A 21,259-nucleotide genomic window follows, 5' to 3' on the forward strand; every position below is an offset into this window, starting at 1 on the left:
GCCTGCTGCGCCCGGAGCGAGGGAATGGCTCCTACCTGAATGCAGGCCCTGTGGAACCAGGCACGTTTGCATGCTGGGCACACCATGGTCCCATAGGTCGTTCTGCTTTCAACAGGGTCCATGCAGATGAGGCAGTTGGTGTCCTCTGGAGCCGCCAGCTCTTGCTGCTGTGGGCGGTGCTCCCAGCAGAAGGAACTAGGGGAAGAGGGAAGGGATGGGTGAGATGAGAAGCGCTGGGTCCTTCCCTGGTGGTGGGGAGAAGGGGAGAGGAGGTACCTGAACGGCATGAGGTAACGGGTGACGCATCCACCCTCCACGGCACAGGGGAGATGGAACCTGCGGTCGCAGCCCATCTCCTGGCAGGCGATGGTGGCCCCCCTCTCGCCACACACAAAGCAGACCTGGAAAGAGCAGAGCAGCAGCCCCCATCAGCGGCAGCCTCAGGGTCTCCACAGCCAGACCCACACCTCAGGGCAGGGCGCAGGATGTGGCCCCAGCTGGATCACAGGCCACAGATCCACCTGGCAGAGCAGGCTCCTGTGCTGGAGCCTCTGTGGAGCTGCTGGGAGCAAGACTTCTGTCCCAGAGCTGGGTGGAAAGGCTGGGATTCTGCTCTTGGCATCTGGGCTAAGCTCTCGCAAACCTCTCCTGGCACGAATCGCCCTGATCATCTCAGATCCTCACCATCTGGGCTGCCACCCGGGCTGTATGTAGAATCTCCACAGGACGAAATTCTACCTCTTCTTCCCGTTCGGTCCCTCGTGGACAAAGGTCACTGGCAAAAAGCTGCAGAAGAGTAGAGACAAGGAGCAGATGAGGGGCATGTGGCAGGGCAGGTGTGTTGCAAAGATGAAACCACCCCCAGAGGGACTCACCAGGCAAAAGAGATGGGCATTGATCCATAGATAATTCACTTTTGGCCCGCACATGTCTGGGTCTGCCTCTTTGCGGCGACACAGTATGCATGCTGGAGGGGAGAGAGCAAAGGCCACTGAGAATGAGCACCTCTGTGGGGCCAGGGATGCGTCCCTGAGGGATTGCCCCCAAGGGCTGCTCTGTCCCTGCCTAGCTGGCTGCTGGGCAGGGCTGGAAGCCTTGGAGAGGAAAGGGCACTGCAGGCATGGGAGTCCCGGAGGCTGCGCACTGCCCAGCCCTGGTCCCGCTTGCCAAGCAGAGGAGGGGCCCTCCCCCAGGGTGGCTTTGGAGCTCCTGCCTTCCCCTGCCAACACTCCCAGCCCCGCGCCGACAGCCTCAGGAGTCCCTCTGCCAGGCTGTAGGAGGGGGTCTTTGCTCTCACCGTACTCCATCGAGTTGGGTGTCCTACACCTCCTTGCGGACAAGTCAGACGTCAAAGGTGGGCGTTTGGAGAGTCCCTGTCCCAGCAGCACTGGGCTTCTTCTCCAAATGCTCCTCTGCTACCTCTGAGGGAGAAGAGAGACGCGGGTGAGCTTGCAGCTCAGGCCCAGAGCCCTAAGGTGTGGAGCCCCCTCCTCCCTCGGCAGCCCCCCCGAGAGCCCTGTCCCTGCCCTCTACTCCCCGCACACCTCACCAGGTCGCAGCGATGCACTGTGCCCAGCGTTCCCTTTTTATAGGCTTGCCCCCGCCACCGGTCACAGTGGCCACTGTGACATCAGCACCCCTGGCCTGTGCACGCCTCAAGTGCTGGCAGGGGCCCCCTCGGCCACACACCACCCACTGTGACACGGACACTGCATCACAGGGCTGGCGGTGAAGCGCACGGGCAGGGACCCGAGCCCTCGGCACCCAGGTCCCCGGGGCGGCTGCTCCACCTGCAAGTGCAGAGTCAAGGGCCAGCTTAGGGACGTGGTTTCCTGGTGAACTTGGCAGCGTTTGCTTAACGGCGGGACTCGATGACCTTTACGGCCTTCTCCAACCTAAATGATTCCTGTGTCTCTCATTACCATTCCACTATTACTTTATCACCATTTGCTTACGCTATGATTTTCCTTCAGTCGTCGATTCCTTACCATTTGGTCATCGCTTCATCAGGAAGAAAGCCCTTTTAATTAACCCACGAGGGATGACTTCCCTTGATGACTTCCCTTGATGACTTCCCTTCACCTGCGACACCAGGACAAACACCAGACCGTGTCTGGAGCACAACCAGAGTAGAAGAAAAGGAATGATGGAATAGTTTGGGTTGTATGGGCCTTCAAAGGTCATTTAGTCCAACCCCCTGCAATGAGCAGGGACATCTTCAACTAGATCAGGTTGCCTAGAACCACATCCAGCTTGGCCCTGAATGTCTCCAGGGACGGGGCATCTACCATCTCTCTGGGCAGCCTGTGCCAGGGTTTTATCATCCTCATGGTAAAGGATTTCTTCCTCACATCCAGCCTCAATCTTCCCTTTTTTAGCTTAAAAGCATTACCCCTCATGCTATCGCAACAGGCCTCGCTGAAAAAGTCTCTCCCCATCTTTCTTACGGGCGCCTTTTAAGAACTGAAAAAGGGCTCCCCGGAGTCTTGTCTTCTCCAGGCTCAAGAACCCCAACCCTCTCAGCCTTTCCTCAGAGAAGAGGTGTTCCATCCCTCTGATGGTTTCTGTGGCCCTCCTCTGGACTCTCTGCAACAGGTCCATGTCTCTCCTGTACAGAGGGCTCCAGAGCTGGACGCAGGACTGCAGGGGGGATTTTACAAGAGCGGAGTAGAGGGGAAGAATCCCCTCCCTCCACCCGCTGGCCGCTCTCCTTTGGATGCGGCCCAGGACACGGTTGGTTTCTGGGCTGCAAGCGCACACTGCTGGGTCGTGTTGAGTTTTTAGCCAGCACCCCAAGTCCTTCTCCTCAGGGCTGCAGGAACTGAGCGAGAGATGTTAAAACACTCACCTCAAGCAATAATCTGCGTCTGTCTTCCCAACCATCTCTTTTTCACTGAGGTCATATTCCCTTCTCTCTCGCCCCCAACACCACAGGGGCCTCCAACAGAAATGTTGCATTACAGCCTTGCATCCTAAGAAAAACAAACGGCGGCAGCAGCTTTCCTTAAGATGCTCAAATATAAACTGCAGTGAACAGGACCCAGAAGTGGGGAACAAGCAAGGCCTTCTGCCTAGTGTATAAGCAGTCTGCAGGGCGTTCAGTAGCACAGCTGCCATGACCGTGGGGAACCGGGCGAGGACGTGGGAGACGTCAAGTGCAGGCCAGGGTAGTATTGATACAGGGGGCTTGATACAAGAAACGCTAGTGCCTGGAAAATATAAAGTACTTTTTAGCTTAACTTAAGTTGTAGAAAGAAAACTATGTTATAAGTCTGTGGAATTTAGGGGCCCCACTAAACATGAGTTAATTGTTTCACACTAGCCTTCTAAAGTATAACATTTCACACCATCCTTCTAATTATCAGTTAGTTCAGAGACAGAGCCTCCCAAACATCTGCTAGCTTGGGATACTCCTTGCCTGCCCATCCTGCAATAGGTTTTGCAGGAAGGTCACCCTGTTCTTAATCTTTGCTAGTTAACAGAAGAATTACAGATATGGTTGGTTTCAGCTAATTGTGTGACTACTGGGGTGTCCAACTGTGCCAAAGGTGAGACGTTTAAGAAGAGGAAGACTCGTTTACTTCATCTTGAAGACCCCTACTCACAAGAGGAAGACTCACCTACTTCATCCTGAGACCCTCGGCCATGACCGCGGGGGGGAGGCACCGCGCATGCGCAAAGGACCCTTTAGCTCATTATAATACGAAGCGGGGATAGGTCATGAATATGTATAGGCGTGTAACTTTGGAGGATAAATGTAGCGGGAAACGACACTGAGGCGTGCATACTTTGGAGGAGCTATCCCCATGCACCTCAGCGCTGAATAAAAGCATACCTACTTTACAACTTTAACGAGTTGTGGAGTCAAACCGCGCATCAGTATCAGCCTCAACGTAGCCTCACGCTGGGGCTCAGCACAGCGCCGCGTCCTGGTGCCGGTCCCGCTCCGCCCCGGCTCCCTGAGCGCTTTCCCGCTCTCCGCGTGCTCATCGCGCCGCCCCTTGCTCTGACCGCGACTCCTCCCGGTCCCGCGCGGCGGCGCCTGGGGCTTGCGGAGCCCCGGCGGATCGCGGGTCCCGCTCGAGGAGAAGCGGCGGCGGCCATGGCGACGGGGCGGCTTGCCTTCGGGTTCGGTTCCCTCCTCTTTTACCTGCCGCTGGCGGTCGGTGAGCGCGGGGTGGTGACTGAGATGAGGGAGGCTCGGCGGGTTTGGGCCATGGAGGGGGGTTGGTGGGCTTCGGCGTCTCTTTTTGAGGCCGTTTTGGGGGTTCCCGCTGGCTTTCTCGTGAGGGAGATCCCGGCTTGGAGGAGCCCCTGCTCTGGAACAGAGACGCCTCAGCTCAGCCGCCAAAGCAGTGCGGGAGCTGTTCTGTGGGCACTTGGTCTTGGCTTGCCACGGGGCCTCAGCATCTGCAGGAGAACCATACCTTAACAGCGGTTTTGGTGGGAATTGGGTTTGCTGAGGGAAAGGTTATGCTGAAAGTGGTTTGTGTTAGACAGCGGTAGTTGGTGTCCCAGCAATGACTGTGTGCATCCACCTTATGAATACTGTTTGCTGGTGAACCGAGGGTAAGACTACTGGGAGAGAAATAATGCACCACAGAGGGGCTGCCAGTTACTGCTGATGCATCCCTTTAAAAACGTTCACCTTACCACCCCTGCCACAATACATTGTAACCTTTCAGAGCAAGGTTCAAATAAATACTGAGTGTGAAGTGATGGTATTGCATCGACAGCGCTGCTTATATAAACTCATCTGATAGCTATGCATGAACTCAGTTACCCGATGCTAACACTGGTAATTTTTTGGGGGGTTTTGGTTATTTGGTTTTTTGTTTGTGTTGGGTTTTTTGTGGGTATTTTTTTTTTTTATTTCAGCAGCCTTATCTGTCAGTATCTTGTTATTGTGCTTAAAGGATGGAGCTTGTGATCTTCCTCAACTTTGTCATGTAGGAGAAAAAGCAGATGTGATCATAGGATGAACCAGATGAGGTCCTAAAAAAGGAGAAGTGCCCTTGATATTGTGTGCACCTGGCCTTTAATAAATGGGGTGGGAAGTGAGAAGTTTTCTTATTGCAATGGTTAGGGACTTTCAGTAGGAATAGTTCAGCAGCTCTGTTCTTGAGGTGGAACTCGATGAGGTTGTTAAGGTCGTTCACTGATTTTGTGAAGTCATCAGGCTGCTGTTTTGCAGGGAGGATGAACCCCTCAGTAGCAGGTATGCCAAAACAGGTGGTCATTTCTGCCTTCCTCAGCCTTAAGTCCTTGCACTGTGGTGGGTTGGGTGTGCACTGGACCTCTCCTGAGGTGGTTCAGATCATTAAGCTAGCAGAAATGCAGCTGGGGTGTCCTGGTTTCACCTGCTGTAGTGAACTTTTCTTTCTAGTAGCTGTGCTCTGTTTTGGCTTTAGTCTGAGAATAACGTTGATAACACACCAAGGATTAATTGTTGATAAGTAGCGCCTACTCTGGTCAAGGGCTTTTCAGTCTCTCATGCTCTGCCAGTGAGGAGGGGCATAGGAAGCCCAGCCAGGAGAGATGACTCGAACTAGCTGAAGGGGTATTCCATGCCATAGAATGTCAGGCTCAATATAGATACGGGCGGGGGGGGGGTGTGTGCTGGCCAGAAGAGTCCCATCACAGAATCACAGAATAGTTAGGGTTGGAAAGGACCTTAAGATCATCCAGTTCCAACCCCCCTGCCATGGGCAGGGACACCTCACACTAAACCATGGCACCCAAGGCCTCATCCAACCTGGCCTTGAACACCGCCTTGGATGGGGCATTCACAGCCTGCCTGGGCAACCCATTCCAGTGCCTCACCACCCTCACAGTAAAGAGTTTCTTCCTTATATCCAACCACTACTCGGGTATGTGCCAGGCATCAGTCAGTGGGTGATAAGATGTTGTGCTGTGCATCACCTGGAGTTTTTTGTTTGTTTTTTGCCTTTCTCTCTATTTCTTATTTTTATTGTATTTGACCTTACTTCAATAATTAAACCGTGCTTAACTCACAGATTTTACTTTTTTTTTTTTTTTTCCATTGAATCAGGTTAGCTATCATTTCCTTATTGGTGATACAGGAGACAGAGGGTTGTCAGCTGACATTGTGTCTGCAGGGAGAAAAAAATTGACGAACCAGGCACAAGCACGCATCAACACATTAGTAGAAGTACTACGGTATTGGTAGTTTTGGCTAGTCTTTTGCTCTCTGAATCTTTACAATAGCTTGGTAGCTACTAGTGGATGTAGTGAGGAAGGTAACAGCAGACAAAGCATCTTGTAAGTGTATTTGCATGCAGTTTATTCTTTTAGGTATGCGTGAACAGTTGGGAAGAGCTGCTTGACAAAGACAAGATACTTTGTGGGCAAGAAGTATTTGCTCTTGCTTTGCTTTAAAGGAAGTAATTTGTTCCCAAGAGCTAACTAAACTACTTGAAACCTATTTAAATGTTAACCCAGGTGAGGTGGTCAGTATGAGAGAGACACTTTATATGATTATTTCTTCAGTTGCTAACTCTTGAATTTTATTTTTTTTTCAGTTTTGGGTGAGGATTGTCAGGCATATATTGATCATCACGGCAAGGCACAACCTGCAAAATCCTGTCCTTACTTCTGCTGTGGACACTGCATGCTCCAATACTGTTGCTCTAATGCATTCTTAAAACTTGATGAACAACAACAGCTTCAGTGTAATCTGCTTGATGGAAGGTACGAGGCAAACTCAATGTATGCAGCGGGTTATAATTCTAGTGTCAAATGATAAAAATACACAGTTTAATATTTAAAAGCTTATCGAGGGGCCTTTCAGCTCTGTATTTGGCTCTACTGGGGTCTGCGTTAATGCGTGCAAGTTACCTGTAAAATGGGAGCAATGAGGTGGTCGAATTAATGCCTGAATGGGTGTGTGTTTTCTTGAGCATTTACAAATGATTTTTACCCAATATTTTTTTTTTTTTAATGACAAAATCTGTTTTAAGTGTAGGTTGTCTTTCATGAGCATTTGTAACTTAGCCACGTACCTAGGAACTTTGGAATTTAGCCGGTTGCAAATCCATTGTTGAGATGGGTTCTCTTACTACAGGACGTCTGACCTGAGCAATGTAAATTACATGCAGGTTTTTTCGGACTCTGATGATGACATTTATTCTGGCCCCAGGTAAGCCATGCAAAGTCTCTGCTTTTAACATGATATTTATTTGCAAGTTCTTCATTGTGGTGGTGGTGCATGCTGACAGAACTTGAAAACAGAAGGGCTCACTGGTGTGGTCTCGCTCTCTGCCGAAGCCTCAGCACGCGTGGTCTGTGCTCTGAGATACTGGCAGGCCCAATCCGTCGTGGCTCGGTGAGAGAAGCTGTTTTTGTCTGAAGTGTCTCGGCCCCTTTAAGGGGCGGGTTCAGCTTCTGGGCGGGGCGGTGGGCGCAGGGGGAGCGGCAGGGGCAAACGTGGGGTAAGCAGTCCCGGCGCGGCGGTGAAGGGCGGCGGGAGCAAGCATGGGGTAAGCGGGCCCGGTGCGGTGGTGAGGGGCGGCGGGTGCTTGCTGTGCCGCGGCGCAAGCCTGGTTAGCCAGGGTAGAAGCTTGCCCTTCATCGGTGTGGCCCGCGTGCGCGCACTCGGGATCCTTCAGCGATCTCCCGGGAATGGCGTGGTGCGGTGGATAGCCGGGGCCGTGCTTCTCCTCTCATGTAGCTGAGTGGGACCCGCCGCGCTGTATAACCTATAGATACATCTTTATGCATTTTACGCACGGCAGGAAGGAAGCCTCGCTAGAGGCATTTAATGGTAGCTGCCCTGGTAGACGCCGAGGCATCGATGGGAAGTGGGGAAGCAAAGTCTGGGATCCTTGGTCTTCTGTGACCCAATACCCTTCCACAAAGAAAGGGTTGATGTGACAAGCAATTTGGATGAAGAGGGATGCCGTTTCTCTGCTGGTCTGATGTAACTGCCTTGGACGTTTTCAAATGCACGGTTTAAGTGCAGCAGGGGTGAGCCTCATCTTGCAACCAGCGTTCACTCTTGATGCATTTTTCTTAGAAAGATATGCCAAAAAACCCTTCCATTTCCTTTCATGGGGGCTGCAGAGATGTTGAATCTGCTGGAGTAATAAAGGTTTAATGTAAAGAATGTAATTTCTTTCTTCTGTGCTGATAAGCATAGTTATTAAGAAGCACAGAAAAATAAAGAATATAAATAGTCTTTTAAATAACAAGCCAACCCTCAAAAAGCTAAGAAATTGCTAAAGTAATTGTAAGCAAGGCTCACAGTCTTTGCACAAATGCAGAGGTGCCTTTGTAAATGAGAGAAAACATTTAGGAAGTAGCAGCTAAGTTGCTTTAATTATCTTTGCTTTCAGCTGTGGAATGTCTAAAAAGACAATCATGGCTGTCTTACCTTGAGAAAACATGTGACTTTCTTTTTTTCCTTTCAGTTCATGGCAGCTTTGAAGAATTAATGCTGTGCAAAGGCCTAGACTTCACACCAAACTTAGTTTTTGGTTAAGCAGTGTTCATAGAAACATGGTAAATATTGACAGAAATTTCATTATTGAAAAGCCTCTCAGATGTGACTCCAGAGGAAACCCACATCCCAGAACTGCCCAAAAGTGGCTAATGACTGTAGGCTTCAGGTTTCAGTGTTTCAACATTGAATTGAAATGAGTAGGACTTTATATGACTGCAGTCAGTGGGAAGATTGCTGTGCCATTACAGACTTTGCCCAGGCTTTTGTATTGTGTGATGGGGTTTTTGGTTTTGATTGTTGGTTGGTTGTTGGGTTTTTGTGTTGTCTTTTTTTTTTTCCCTAAACAGTAAGCTGTATTCTTTCTGGAAGAGTTGTCCCTAGTTTCTGTCTGCAAGGCATGCTCCATCCTCTCATTCTGTGCTAATTTTATTTTAAAAGACAAGTTTTACATTGTGTCTTGATGCCTGTGTTTCTTGACTGTGTGGAGAGGAAGGCTGATGTCAGTTGAGGTGTTTCTTCCTATCTATCTCCAGCAAGATGGCCATAGTTTTGAAACAGCTAACAACAGGAGGAGAGGCAGCAAAAGGCAACTGTTTAGTGCCTTGTTCTTTCTTGCCTTTGACACTGTATTTCAGAAGGAGGAAGTGATGGTTTCCGGATTCAGAGAGCATTTATTTCCTCATTCTTGCATCAGGCTGATGCCAAGATCAAGTTACCACTCTGGCACATTTCTCAGAAATCATGGTGGTTTAAGAGAATTTCATCTCTCTGAGGGCTTCTCACAAACTCTGCATGGACTTGCCACTGGGCCGAGTGAGCTGGGGTCTTTCTTCTCTCTGCTTGGAAAACCTGCCATAATTAAGCTCTAAGTTGATGGACAGTGTTAGGGAAGGGGTAGTGATGGTATGTATGTTCTTCCTTGTCTAGCTGAGGAGTTTTTAGTTTGCCTGTGCTTTGGCTTTTTTTTTTGCTGTGTTTATTCTGAGATTTTCTGCAGAAGTGTAAGCAAAGCACCAGCTTTTAATAAGATTCTTGTTATTACTATTCTCTAATGTTAATATCTTTCAGTACTGGATATTGAGGTTTCGGTGCTGTTGGGGCAGGGGTGCAAGGCACTGTGGGCAACCCTATTAAGTGTAGTTCACAGTGCAAGCAGTTTATAGCCTATAATCTTTTGGACATTTTAAAGATAATAAATTCCAGTCCTTTGGAAATATCTTCGTGATGTACATTCAAGTGCTTGAAAGCATTTAGCTTCCCAGAACACTGCATTTGGAAGCAAATGTGAACATTTTAGGAAAAGTATAAAAGTCAATGTGAGCTCAGATTCAGATATTTCCCCTTGTTGATCAATCCTTCAAGATCATTTGTAGCTTTTAGGTCAGAGCATAGAAATATTTTTCATACCACTAAACTTGTTAAATTTGCTTCCATTTTTCTTTGCATTTAAAAGGACCATATGTAATTTCTATGATTTCTGCTGCTAATGGATGCACTGTAGCAAGGATTTACCACTGGAAGATGTTTCACCTTCTAGTTGGATTACTGAAATTGCTCCTGCTTTGCTCTAGTTTCCAAGATGGATTGTGAGTAGTAATGTTATTACAGTTGGTTTTCCCCTTGCCTTCTGCAGTATGTGGTGTTATTGCTTTAAGAAACTATGCAAAAAGCAGAGCACTGGTTCACTGGAACAGCAGTTATATCGCAGTTTTCATTGGTAACATGGTTATTTAGCCTTGCCGTGCCAATTTTCCAACAATGACCCTTACTGGAAAAGGAAATTAGATGACTTATATCAACTAATACACAATTCAACTAATTGTGAATCACTTGAGTGTTTAAGGAGGTGGAGTGATTTGAGAGCATCTGTACAAAGTTACAGAAGAAAGTTCTGTAGTTGGGGCAGCTGCTGTCAGTCCTAAATGGAAAGAAAACTTCAAATTGACATTGTACACAGTTAATTGTACTCTGTTTCTGAATTAATTTCTGCCTTGAAGTTGAAGCACATTGTGTAGCACTTACAGTAATGCTTGAGAACAGGCTGTTCATCCTTAGGTGGTGAGAAGAGGGAGGTGGAATGACAGTCTTCCTGGGAACCCTCTGCTGGTAGAGACTAAATATCCTCTGCTGATTCAGGTTTTGTCATGGGCTGATCAATGTGCTGTCTTGTGACTTCATCTCCGTGTCATTCTGCTTGCCTTTGATTGAAATGCAGCATCTGCAATGGTATGCTACATGCATGAGTTGTCAAAACCAGTGATTTTTTAACAGTGGAAGCTGTGATTATCCTGATTTGCTGATCCTCAGTTTAGAAGTTTTCAAGCATACGTCTTTTCTATAGACTAGGTAAAAAATACTGTGGTATTGAACTGTACCCCATTTTTCCTCCTCCCCATCACTATCAGGGACTTCAGTTTGCACTTTCCAGTGTATTTGGATGGTCCAGCATCTGTAATAGGCTGCCAGTGGTAAGAAAATAAATCACAAAGTTTGTTCATTGGAAAAGAACTTCCAATGTAGCAGCCTTTATTTAACGAGTGGAGGATTTGTTTCCCAGTGCTGGTCCTTAATATTTTCTTTAATAACTGAGTTAAACTGCATACAGAACCTGTTCTGTGAGGCTTGCATTCAGACACAGGCTAATCTAACCTTGCATCTCTAAGGAATGTAAACTTCCTGTCTGGAAATAGTTGAGATTCGGATTTGAAGTTACTTAGAACAATTGTTCTGAGATTTTTACTAGTCTGAGAAGTAGTTACAAGCTTGCACAATTTGTAACTTGCATTTGGTTTTATCTTCCGTGTATTCTCAGTGAAGAAGCTACTTAAAGGTGACAAAGCGGCTGTGAGTTGCCATACGGGTTGACTCTGGAGAGAAGTTGTCAAAGCAGCTGCAGGTAGGGTAACCCTCAGAGAAGGCTCCTGTAGCCCAAGAAACAGAGAATCCTTCCTTGAGAATATGGTTAAAAGACCATGGTGGTTGTTTAATAGAATCTGTGAAAGTTTGAGCAGGTGGGTTCCAAAGCTAACTCCGTATGCTTCTGTAAAATAGCCACGGCCTGAGGTGTAGTTGCCAGAGGTATTTGTGATAGATTGTCTTGTGGATATGTTATGAGAAGACAATGTCCTTAAATTGCCTACCCTTTTAAAACTGCAGTTATAGGGTCTTCTGTGAAATGAACAAATGAGTTTTATTTCAGGACAATAGCAATTCTGCAAAGATTGATCTTTTGACAAAGACTGTTTTTAATAAAAACATTTTATGCTGCTCATTTTTAATGTGATGCTCCTCTGTTTCTAGATGGTCTCTGGGTCTCAAGTCCACTAGGAGGTAAACTTAAAACCTTTTTTTAAGTTGTGGAAGGAACCAGTCATCAAAGCCACTTCTGTGCACCTTTTTTTCACCCCTTTTTTTCACCCCTTTTTTTTTAAGTGAAGGTCTTACTCCCATTTAAAAGGAGAAGTAGTGGTCAGCCGGATGTGACCTCTACTGCAGAAGTCTGTTCTTATTTGTGTAGTGTTAAATTTTCCTTGATGATCTTCATTGTGCTGGATGAGTAATACCTCTCCCCGAGAGAGAGAGAAGGAGCATGTCAGTTCATAGTTGTATAGAAGAATTAATTTATCTAATTTAAACTTTGGTTCTACCTGAAGACAGTGTTTCTAACTTTTATGTATGTAATGACATACAAGTAACGCGAGTAAAGAAAAAGGTGGGTTTCCTGTAAGAGCTGGGTTATCTGGCAGGCAATGCTGGTGGGTGTAACCTTGTCTAAACTTCCTTTGATTGCAGTTTCACTGTGTTTGACATGTCATATGTTGGGTTGGAATTTCCCGGGAAAAATCCTGGTTTTAAAAATTTGGCTTAAAGAGTTAAAAGCTTTAAATTATGTTAGTTTCTAATTAGTTGCTTAACTCTGCTCTTAATCTCTTCCTGAGATTAGTATGGCATTGGCAGTAGCAAATTCTTAGTATCACATTTGCTGTTTATGTGGGGAAACTTTCTGAGGTACTTTTCTTTTGTTTCCAGTTAAACTTGTTCTATTAATTCAGTTAACCATTTCAGAAAAAAAAATCCCTCCCACTGGCTTCACGTTAGTTCCAAATTTTAGTTAGGGTGGAGGGCAACATCCTGTATCATTGAACTGAGGTCCTGATGATAGGAGGGGAACTGACTCAGTTTGTTTGCCTCAAATATCTATGTTTGTAATAGCCTACATTTTCTTTCTGCCACTAAAGGAGCATTTTTTATTAATTATCTGTAGAAGCAAATGCCTTATAGTGTGTTTAAGGACAGTTCTTAGACTCAGGGTGCAATTGGACTTGTCTGGAGTTGTCTTGTGACCTGCATGAAGCTGCAGTGTTAGTTCTTGCAGTGTTGACAAAATACTTCAGTTGCTCTGAGTGCAGCTCTGACTTCTCCCCTTGTTACATGCACATTTTTAATGTGCCAGTTACCTATAGCAATTATTCTTGACTGTCTGCAGAGTGTACAGTAGCAGATTTCCTGCAAAACTTCCCTGGAAAGTTATATTTTTGGTATGCATTACAAAGGGATTTATGTAAATGGACATATTTAGGATGAGTAAACTGCTTATAGACCAACATGATGCTTGTATACATCCTCCATAATAACCTGTTGGATCTGGGTATCAGATGGTTGAGTAAAACCACAAAATCCAGGAAGTTCCCTCCCTGCCACTTTCTCATATAGACTGTTTAAGAACTTGTGCTAAATCTGTTATTTGTTACTTTGGAAACTTTAGAAGTTACTGGCTTTAAAAAGTAGTAATTAGCTTTACTTCCAGTAGGTCTTTGTATATGAAATTAAAGTGGATTATTTTTGGCTTACAGTAACCCACATTAGCTTCTTATTTAACCAAACAGAAAAAGGACCCTTTCAGTGCATATTCAGCAAACTTTTTCTCAGAAGAGCCTTGCATTCTCTTTTTCTATAACACTTTTGCAGTTGCAGGGCTTTTTGGCTTATCATGGCGTTACTGTTGTCACTTCAGTATTGGTTCTCACGCCAGAGCTGGCTTGGCTGATGATTGCTAAAGGATTGCTGGGCAGTGCTCAGCTGTGGACTTTGGAGGATGTAGCTCAGGGTTGTTTGGACTGCAGATAAGCAGAGATGTCCCAGGAATTGAGCTGATGGGCTCCTGCTGCAAACTTTCCTTCTTTTGGGGGGGTATCCAGAAAAAGCTGGAAATGTGGTAAACTTTAGTGGTTTTCAGTGACAGTTAATCTGTGCCCATGCTAGAGCAGTTTAGCAGCTTACAGTTAGTGATGACTTGAGCTGGTACTGCACTGATGTGTTGGGAAACATGAGATGAAGCTATTTTTGTCATGTTAAGTAGCATAATGTAGGCAAGACCCTAGGAGGGACACTCTCAAATGCTAACTTGAGTTAACATTGGTCTGAAAGATGGGTATTACAGTTCCAGTCCATGCTTCACTGCATTGCGTAGCTCATGAAATAACAGCAGTTACTCAAACCTGCCAGTCTGATGCAGCTTTCAAGATCTCATAATTTTGAAAACATGCTTTTCAGTTTGACTCTTAAGCCTGTTGCCCACCACAAGAATCACTGGTCCCTTGTTTCTTAAACACTTCTGGATCGTGTGGAGATCTCATTTGGGGAAGATGGCCTCTAGTTTACCTGGGGCTGGAATAGGTCATGGTGGACACCCAGCAACTAGTGTGATTGCACCTGGACTATGAGACTAACTCTATGGTTTTGGTTGTCCACATGTGCTGAAGCTTCTGTGGCCCAAAACCCAGCTGTGCTAAGGGAGGCTGGTCAATCTTATCAAGTGTCAAAGTCATGGTGATTATTTCCTGTGAGTATGAGCCTCACAGGAGTTTGCTTTCTGTATAATAGTAACTTATTTAATGTTTTTTGAGTCTAGTGAAGTGGTTCTTGTGTTTTGAATCTCCATGCTAAAACTGTAAATCAAGAAGTGTTTGTAAAGTTGTAAAAATGAATTCCTGAGAGACTCTTGGAAGTCCCTTTGAGTTTTCTTAACAAAATAACAAAAGTTTATCATTTCTTTTCTTGCTAAACTTTAGAGGCTGTATGTGGCATTGTATGGCCACAACTAAACTGCTGGACTTAGGAAAGCATCTCAGTCTGGGGACTTGTTTGGGCATGCCCTCTACCTGAGTCTGGGCAAGTCTGGACGTTTACCATCCTGTCACATTTCTGGGAACTGTCTCCTTTTGTGGAGCAGTAAAGAATGATAGTGAATACTCATTTTTTTACACTTTTAGGAATGGCCTAAATTGTCTCCTAAAGTCTTTACAGACCACCCAGTGTTACAGCCATAACTCGGTATTTGTAATGTTTGCTTTTAAAAGCAGCTGTGCTTTTGAAAAGGACCCTGCCAACATTTTTCGTGTAGAACAGAACAAATCTTGGAATAGATTAAAACTTGTGAAATAAAGAGTTTCACAAGTTTCACTATAGTTTCATGAGTTTTCACAATAGTTTCTGCTTAAACTATTTTTTGTCAGAACTAGGTGGTCTTATTGTTGTTTACTTGGATTATTTTTTTTTAAAGACAGAATTTGCAGTGTCCACCATTGTCATGAATGCACGCAAAAGCTTTATTTACAGCAGGGCTTACAGAATGTTGCTAGTTTAAGTGATTCAGACTGTTAAGGAGTTTTAATAATACGTTGCTGGAACTGAAACTTGGATGTTTTAAAAGGCCTTGAATACACTGAAAGCATTTTACTTCCCCCCCCCACACACTTGACAGTGTTTAAGATTGAGATCTCTGATCTGAACGGCAGCCCTGAGAATTAACTTCTACAAATAGTACTATTTAGACCTTGTGTTTGATACTCACATTTTAATATGCCCATTGTATCTCATTTAGTACCAACAGGAGTAAAACAGGCACTGGTCACATACCTGCCTTTATGAGAACTGATACATATTTTGAATAATTAGGCAACTTTAAAGGTAAGGTGAGTCTTTGAGGTATGCTCCTCACACATACAGTTTAGTGCTTTCCAAAGGTGAAAGAACACGGGTAGAATAGAGCAAGGAAAGAGAGATTGTGGTAGGAAAGGGCAGGGAGTCATCTCTTCACATTTACTTCCCTGTAGATATTATGAGAAGTTGCAGTTTATAACTGCTGCAATAGAACTGCTATTAGGTTTGATTTTGTTTTCTTTTAAATTATTGGCAAAAGTTAGCTTTCATGTGAAGAAAGAAGCAGGAAATGGCAGTGAATAAACTCAAGCTGTTTATAACAGGGTGTGCTTTATTTAGAGACTTGGGTACATATGATGTGGGAGTCTGGAAGCCCGTGTTCAGACTGTGAAGCCAGCAGAGCATTATGATCTGGTGCCATGGCCTCTCTGATTTCTACACCTTGATGTTTGTTTGCAGAATGCAGTGGGGAAGGTGTGTTTTTTGATTTGGGTTTTTGTTTGATTTCTCTTTCTTGGTTAACTGTTTAGGGGAAGAATCTTTAAGCTACAATCCCTCATGTCTGATCTTTTTCATTTATGTATAATGCTAACAGAAGTAATTATTTAATGTGAATATATTTTTTTCAAATATTTTCAAAGTCATTTTAGACAGATTCATCAAGCAAAAGCAATTAATGAAGCAGTGGTTTTGTTTAAGAAAGGAGTACAGGCTTTCTGGAGTTAACATGCTGCAAGAGAGTCTTTATGAAGTATCTGGAATATCTTGTGTCCTGAAGCTTAGATGGTTTACTGAGTAAAGTATGCTGAACACCATTCTGGCCTCACTTGAGTAATCTACTTGTGGTTAGCTTCCTGCACTTTTGGGACTTATGTTGTTGAATGTTCAGGAAGAAGTGCTCAGGGCAGTACTGCTAGGGCAGTATAAGGTAGTGCCTGACTGTTCAGATATTCTAAGAGTATTGCTAGTTTTGATCATCAATAGGAATAGTTAAAAAAACCCACAAACTTTTGAAGAGCTCTAATGTTGAAAGAAGGTGTTGATGCCACAAGTTGCAAGTTCATAACACTTACTGGTTTGTTGCCTGTAAAAGTCACACTATCTTCTGCTGCTTCAAAGACATCAGTCTGCATGAGCCCAAGCACTGGCAGGAAAATTATGCTTCTGATGTAAAATAGGTGATAAAAATGCCTACAGTTGTGTACAATTCTTAGAAAACTGGGAAGAACTAACTCCTGTCTGTTATTTTGCTCACTGGGCTGTTTCTGAAGGCTTATAATTTTGGCATGTAGCAATCACACAGTATTTTCATGGATAGAATGAAACCACAGTGTTGTTTACACACAACTGCACTGTAAAGTGTATACAGTTGATACACTTGTACTTTAAATATGTGTTTCTATTTAGCTCTTTAAAAGATGGATGCAAAATGTCATCATGCCATGATTGTGTCATTTTAAGCAAAGATGAAGAAAAATTACGAAAATGCACAGGGTGTCTCCAATAACATGGTGAATATGAGGATATGGTAGTGGTTGGGGTTTTTTTGTTTCCTCTGAGCTTTGCTTTTGTCACTTTCCTTATTAGAGGTAGTAAATACGCAGTGAGATATGTGCTTCAGTGAGCAATAAACTTTATTAAAAATAAGCTATTGGAGCCCATGCTTCAAACTGACCAGTGTTTATCTGTTGGTGGCCAGCTTGGCTGCAGGTAATGCTTGTGCTGTTTTCTCTCTTGTATCAGAACCAAATTTGGTTCTGAAAGATAAGGGCGCTCTGCCGGTTTCCTGCTGTGCTATGTTGTGATGTGTAGATGTTTCTCCACTTTGTCCATTTTCTCCATTTCTTAAGTTTCTTTGATTTTGCCAGCTTTTGCTAAAGTTCAGAAGTTCATTGTCTGTAGAAGTGAAAAATTTTAGTGTTCTTTTTCAGGCCTAATCTCCTTCCTGGATACATAGCTAGTTCACTAGGAAAAAGGTTTGGTGGGTTTGTTGTGAGTTTGTTTTTACTTGCTTTACTGGGGAAAATGCTGAGGAAGAACCTGGAAGACACTTTTTTTTTTTTTGTCTCTGCTAATGTTGCTTGGTAATAATGTGTGTAATGGAAATGTTAGCTTCCCTAGTGAGAGAGCTTTCTCAGGGTTGATAGGGAAGAGGGAACAAGAGCAAGGAAAATGCTGTTGGCACTCCACAAGTAGCAGTAATTGTAGGTAACGTTTGTTGTCATGCATTTTCTAGAGGTGTCTGTGGTTTGTCACAGACATTCATGCTGTTTGAACGCTGCGGGCAAGTTAAGTCTACTGTGTGAATCATTGTGCACACTTCTCTTTCTTCTCGTGTGTATATATGAATTTATATAATGAATATCTAGTGAGGACCCTGTAGAATTAATCTAAATTCCACAGGTCACTCTTATATCTAATCCATTTCCAGATACACAAATACTCAGCTTGTGTTTCCAGGCTAACTTGATGTGTGGTTGAAGTTGGCCTTGTGGACAGGAGGCAGCCTGTATTTCAGGATGTGGTATCATTGTGCATGTTTACACCACCAATTGCATTTCATATCTTCCTTTTTCTACCAGGCTTGGAGAGATGAGATTTTGGGGTGGAGGTGAGCTGGCTGTGAACTTCCTGTCCTGAAGTGAAACTAATGCCTGTGAGGATGGGGGGAGCATTTAAAACATCACAGTTAGGAATGCATTTGTGTGTGCAAGTCAGCAAATGAAAAACATTCTGTAAAGGTGCAAATAAATGTGACAAAGCATGTGTGCATCTTTACATCTGCAGCTGTGTTGCAATCATCTTTGCTTTCCTGGTAGTGTTTCTGACGTGGCTTCTCTGACTTCAGGAGGCTGCAGCAGTTCCTGCTTCCTGTTTTACATGTAAATACTGAGATGCAGTGACTGTAGGCAATCTGCAGTATTGGATTTAGTACTTGAGGAGTAGAGCCGTAGGATTATATTTAGTACTTAACAAAATCGGTGCACAAAATACAGTTACCGTTAGATAAAATTGTTGTTCAGATTCTTGAAGAAGCTTTTTTTTCCAGCTGTTGCAGAAACAGAGTAAAATTGATGGAGCCTCTCTTAAAGGAAAAAACAAAAATGCATTTTAAGAACTTGGTTTTTAGTGTCCATCTTACTGAGGGTTAAGTTGCTCTAGATTGCTGAGGGGAGATTTTCCCAATTTGAGCTAGGGATAGAATGATTCTTTTTTACTTCTTGTCAGTGATTTACCTTTCCAGTGTCATTTATACTCAAAATCAATTTTCACATTTGGTGGCTGGTTGGTAGCCAAGCAGAAATTGTTGGAGGTTCTGGAGACGTCGTTTTGTTCAGAGCTGCTAACAGGAAACTGAGCAGTAAAAAACAGAGCAAAACCTAGAGAGTTCTGTGGCCAAAATCTCTATGTAGAAGGAAAAACAGGATGGGTATAAAACCAGCTCTCTACTCATTTTAGAGCTTGTTGTTCATTAAAACTGACTTCCTGCAATTGTTCCCAAAATTGGTGTATGGTGCTTTTTTTTTATTTTTGTATATATATATTTTTTAGATTAAGAAATGAAAATGCTGAAGACCTTGCCTGCTGTGGAAGAGCTTCATTGATTTTTAGACAGTAGGAAACAGGGGATGTGAATTAACACTTGAAAGGGAATTGTCACCGGGCATTTAATGATTTACAGTGATGCTTTCTCTTCCCTGTGTGGTAAACAAAACCTATGAACAGTCATCTCCATCATTTGACACTCATTGCAATGGTTAAAGCTGGTGTAATCTTTGGCCTTTCATACTAGGTTTTGGTGGTTTAGGCAGTGTTTATGTCTCTCAAATGCAGCATAGCATACTTGCTGTTGCAGTGAAGTTAGCAGAATTTCAGATCTTCCAAAGCACAAGAAATGTGGCTTCTAAAGCAACTGTTTACAAATGCCAAGGAACCTGCCAAGAATCTGCAGCATGGAGAGGTCTGCTAAGTACCAAAATTGTCTCGAGATTGGGCGTGGGAGGTCTTACCAGTGCGTGAAGAGCTTGCTGTTATCCCAGAGTCCGGGGTGCTTCATCTCATTCGTGCCTACCTGTGTGTTGAGAGCAGTCAAGCAATGCTTGGAAAATTAAGTCATCAAAGCAGTGATTTTGAAATTTGTTGCTGTTACCTTTTGGAGTACGTAAAGGGACACAGAGTTGTACTAAAATACCAAGAATCACAGAGTCACTAAAATGAGAGGGACCAAAGACTCATGTTGGGTCCTTTTCATGCGCAGAGGAGCATGCGCCTTGATGGGGGTTGCTCTGCTTCTGCTGGTTTAGCAGGCCTGACCTCATGTTAGCCCTGCATTTGACAGTTATTTCTTCAAATGTGTGAAGTAGTAACAGATTGGAGGAGGAACAATGTGTTTGCTACAGAAGATCAGGATGAAGGATGAATTTGTGTAAAAGAATCTTACTACTTCTGATGGTATCTTTTTTGCAGTTTTGGAACCCTTGCTGCGATTGGAGTTGCTGTTTGTGCGGTGATTATAATTACTATTATTCTGTGCCTCACCTGTTCGTGTTGCTGCTTGTATAAAGCCTGTCGAAGACCAAGGCGTAAGTACTGGATATTTATTTTCTTTTTTACATCTTTGAACAAGCCTCCACATCCCCCCATGTGTTCCTATAAAAGGTGGAAATAATCTTGCCTTACTTCTCTGCTGCAGGAGTTGCAATACCTAAACACAAAAAATAAGTATTTAAGCTGCTTCAGAATGAGAAGTTGCAGAGAGGTGTTTTGGAATATTTTCTAAGCATTTAGAAGTTCTCTCTTCCCCATCCCCCAACATGGGGGTTTGGGTTTAGTTTTTTGTTGTTTGAGTAAGCAGGGGATAGGGATTTGTTAGTGTATAGGCAACATGAAAAGGAAACTCATTTGGGCAATGGTGGTAGGAAGCTCCTTACCTAATAAAGGAGATATTTATCATCTTAACCCTTAAAAGCAGGTAACATTTAAAAATCAGTAGGTTTTCCAGTCTTATACCAAATGATAGATACCTTGGCTGCAGGTTTGGGTTCCTGGTTTTAAAGAGTCCAAGGCAAAAACTCTTTGCTCTTTGTGGTTGAGAAACAAGGAAGTAAGTTGGCTGCTCTCCCAGTACCTGAAGGCTCTCATTGCCACCAAGATCAATGGAAGCATTATTTAGAGGCATACATTTTTAAGTCTTTTGTGGAACTCAAATTAAAATTGCCCAGATTTTGAAATGAGAAATTGAGCTTGAGAGAGAATGTTTTTTACATTGCTGTTACTGGCTGTCCCAGATGATCTTCTAGAACCACCGACACTAACCATGTTCCTTTTGCTTGCTTGTAGCTGTTGTGACCACCACTACTTCCACTACAGTGGTTCATGCTCCCTATCCCCAACAACAGGGAGCATCACCCAACTACCAAGTAGCCCCCTATCAAGGATATCAGCCTGTGGCTATCCAGCCACAACCTGGAATGCCAATAGCACCATACCCTGCACAGTATCCTCCCCCTTACCCCATGCAGCCATCAGGACCCCCGGCTTATCATGAAACAGTGACAGGTAAGACAATGCTGAGTGCTTGTTCGTCTCTTAAACAGCTGAAGAGACAACTGCTTTGGAGCAAATCTTGTATTATTTACATTTATTATTTTCTATGACTATGTGAATGTAAATGTAAACAAATTATGTAAAACTTAAGTTATGGTGGGTGCTGTAATTCACCCTTGCAATTTCCCCATCACTATTTCTATGTTAAACATTGCAAGAGGAGATGTAGCTGGAGCTGCATTTGCAAAGTTTGGTGCTATGTGGGACTGTTGGAGCATCGAGTACAATATTTAAATAATGTAATTTACT

At 44.1% G+C, this 21,259-nt stretch overlaps 1 protein-coding gene across 10 annotated transcripts in view; it reads left to right on the plus strand.

The window, feature by feature from the left end:
• Positions 1 to 4,087: 4,087 nt before the first annotated feature.
• Positions 4,088 to 21,259, plus strand: part of SHISA5 (shisa family member 5) — a 36,321-nt gene continuing 19,149 nt past the window's right edge. For 8 of the 10 annotated variants that reach the window (XR_013957696.1, XR_013957697.1, XR_013957698.1 and 5 more), the window contains exons 1-5: positions 4,088 to 4,166; positions 6,543 to 6,711; positions 7,085 to 7,159; positions 19,871 to 19,986; positions 20,744 to 20,962. Coding sequence is in view for 6 of the 10 variants with exons in the window: in XM_080625885.1 (XP_080482011.1) it covers positions 4,103 to 4,166; positions 6,543 to 6,711; positions 7,085 to 7,159; positions 19,871 to 19,986; positions 20,744 to 20,962 (643 nt within the window). In the remaining 4 variants the exon portion in view is untranslated. Of the gene's footprint in view, positions 4,167 to 6,542; positions 6,712 to 6,782; positions 7,500 to 19,322; positions 19,365 to 19,870; positions 19,987 to 20,743; positions 20,963 to 21,259 lie in introns of those variants that run through there. The other 2 variants (XM_080625882.1, XM_080625886.1) reach the window with 2 other exon arrangements.

The sequence above is a fragment of the Psittacula echo genome (assembly GCF_963264785.1).
Source record: "Psittacula echo genome assembly, chromosome: 9".
In the NCBI taxonomy this organism is placed as follows: Eukaryota; Metazoa; Chordata; class Aves; order Psittaciformes; family Psittacidae; genus Psittacula; species Psittacula echo.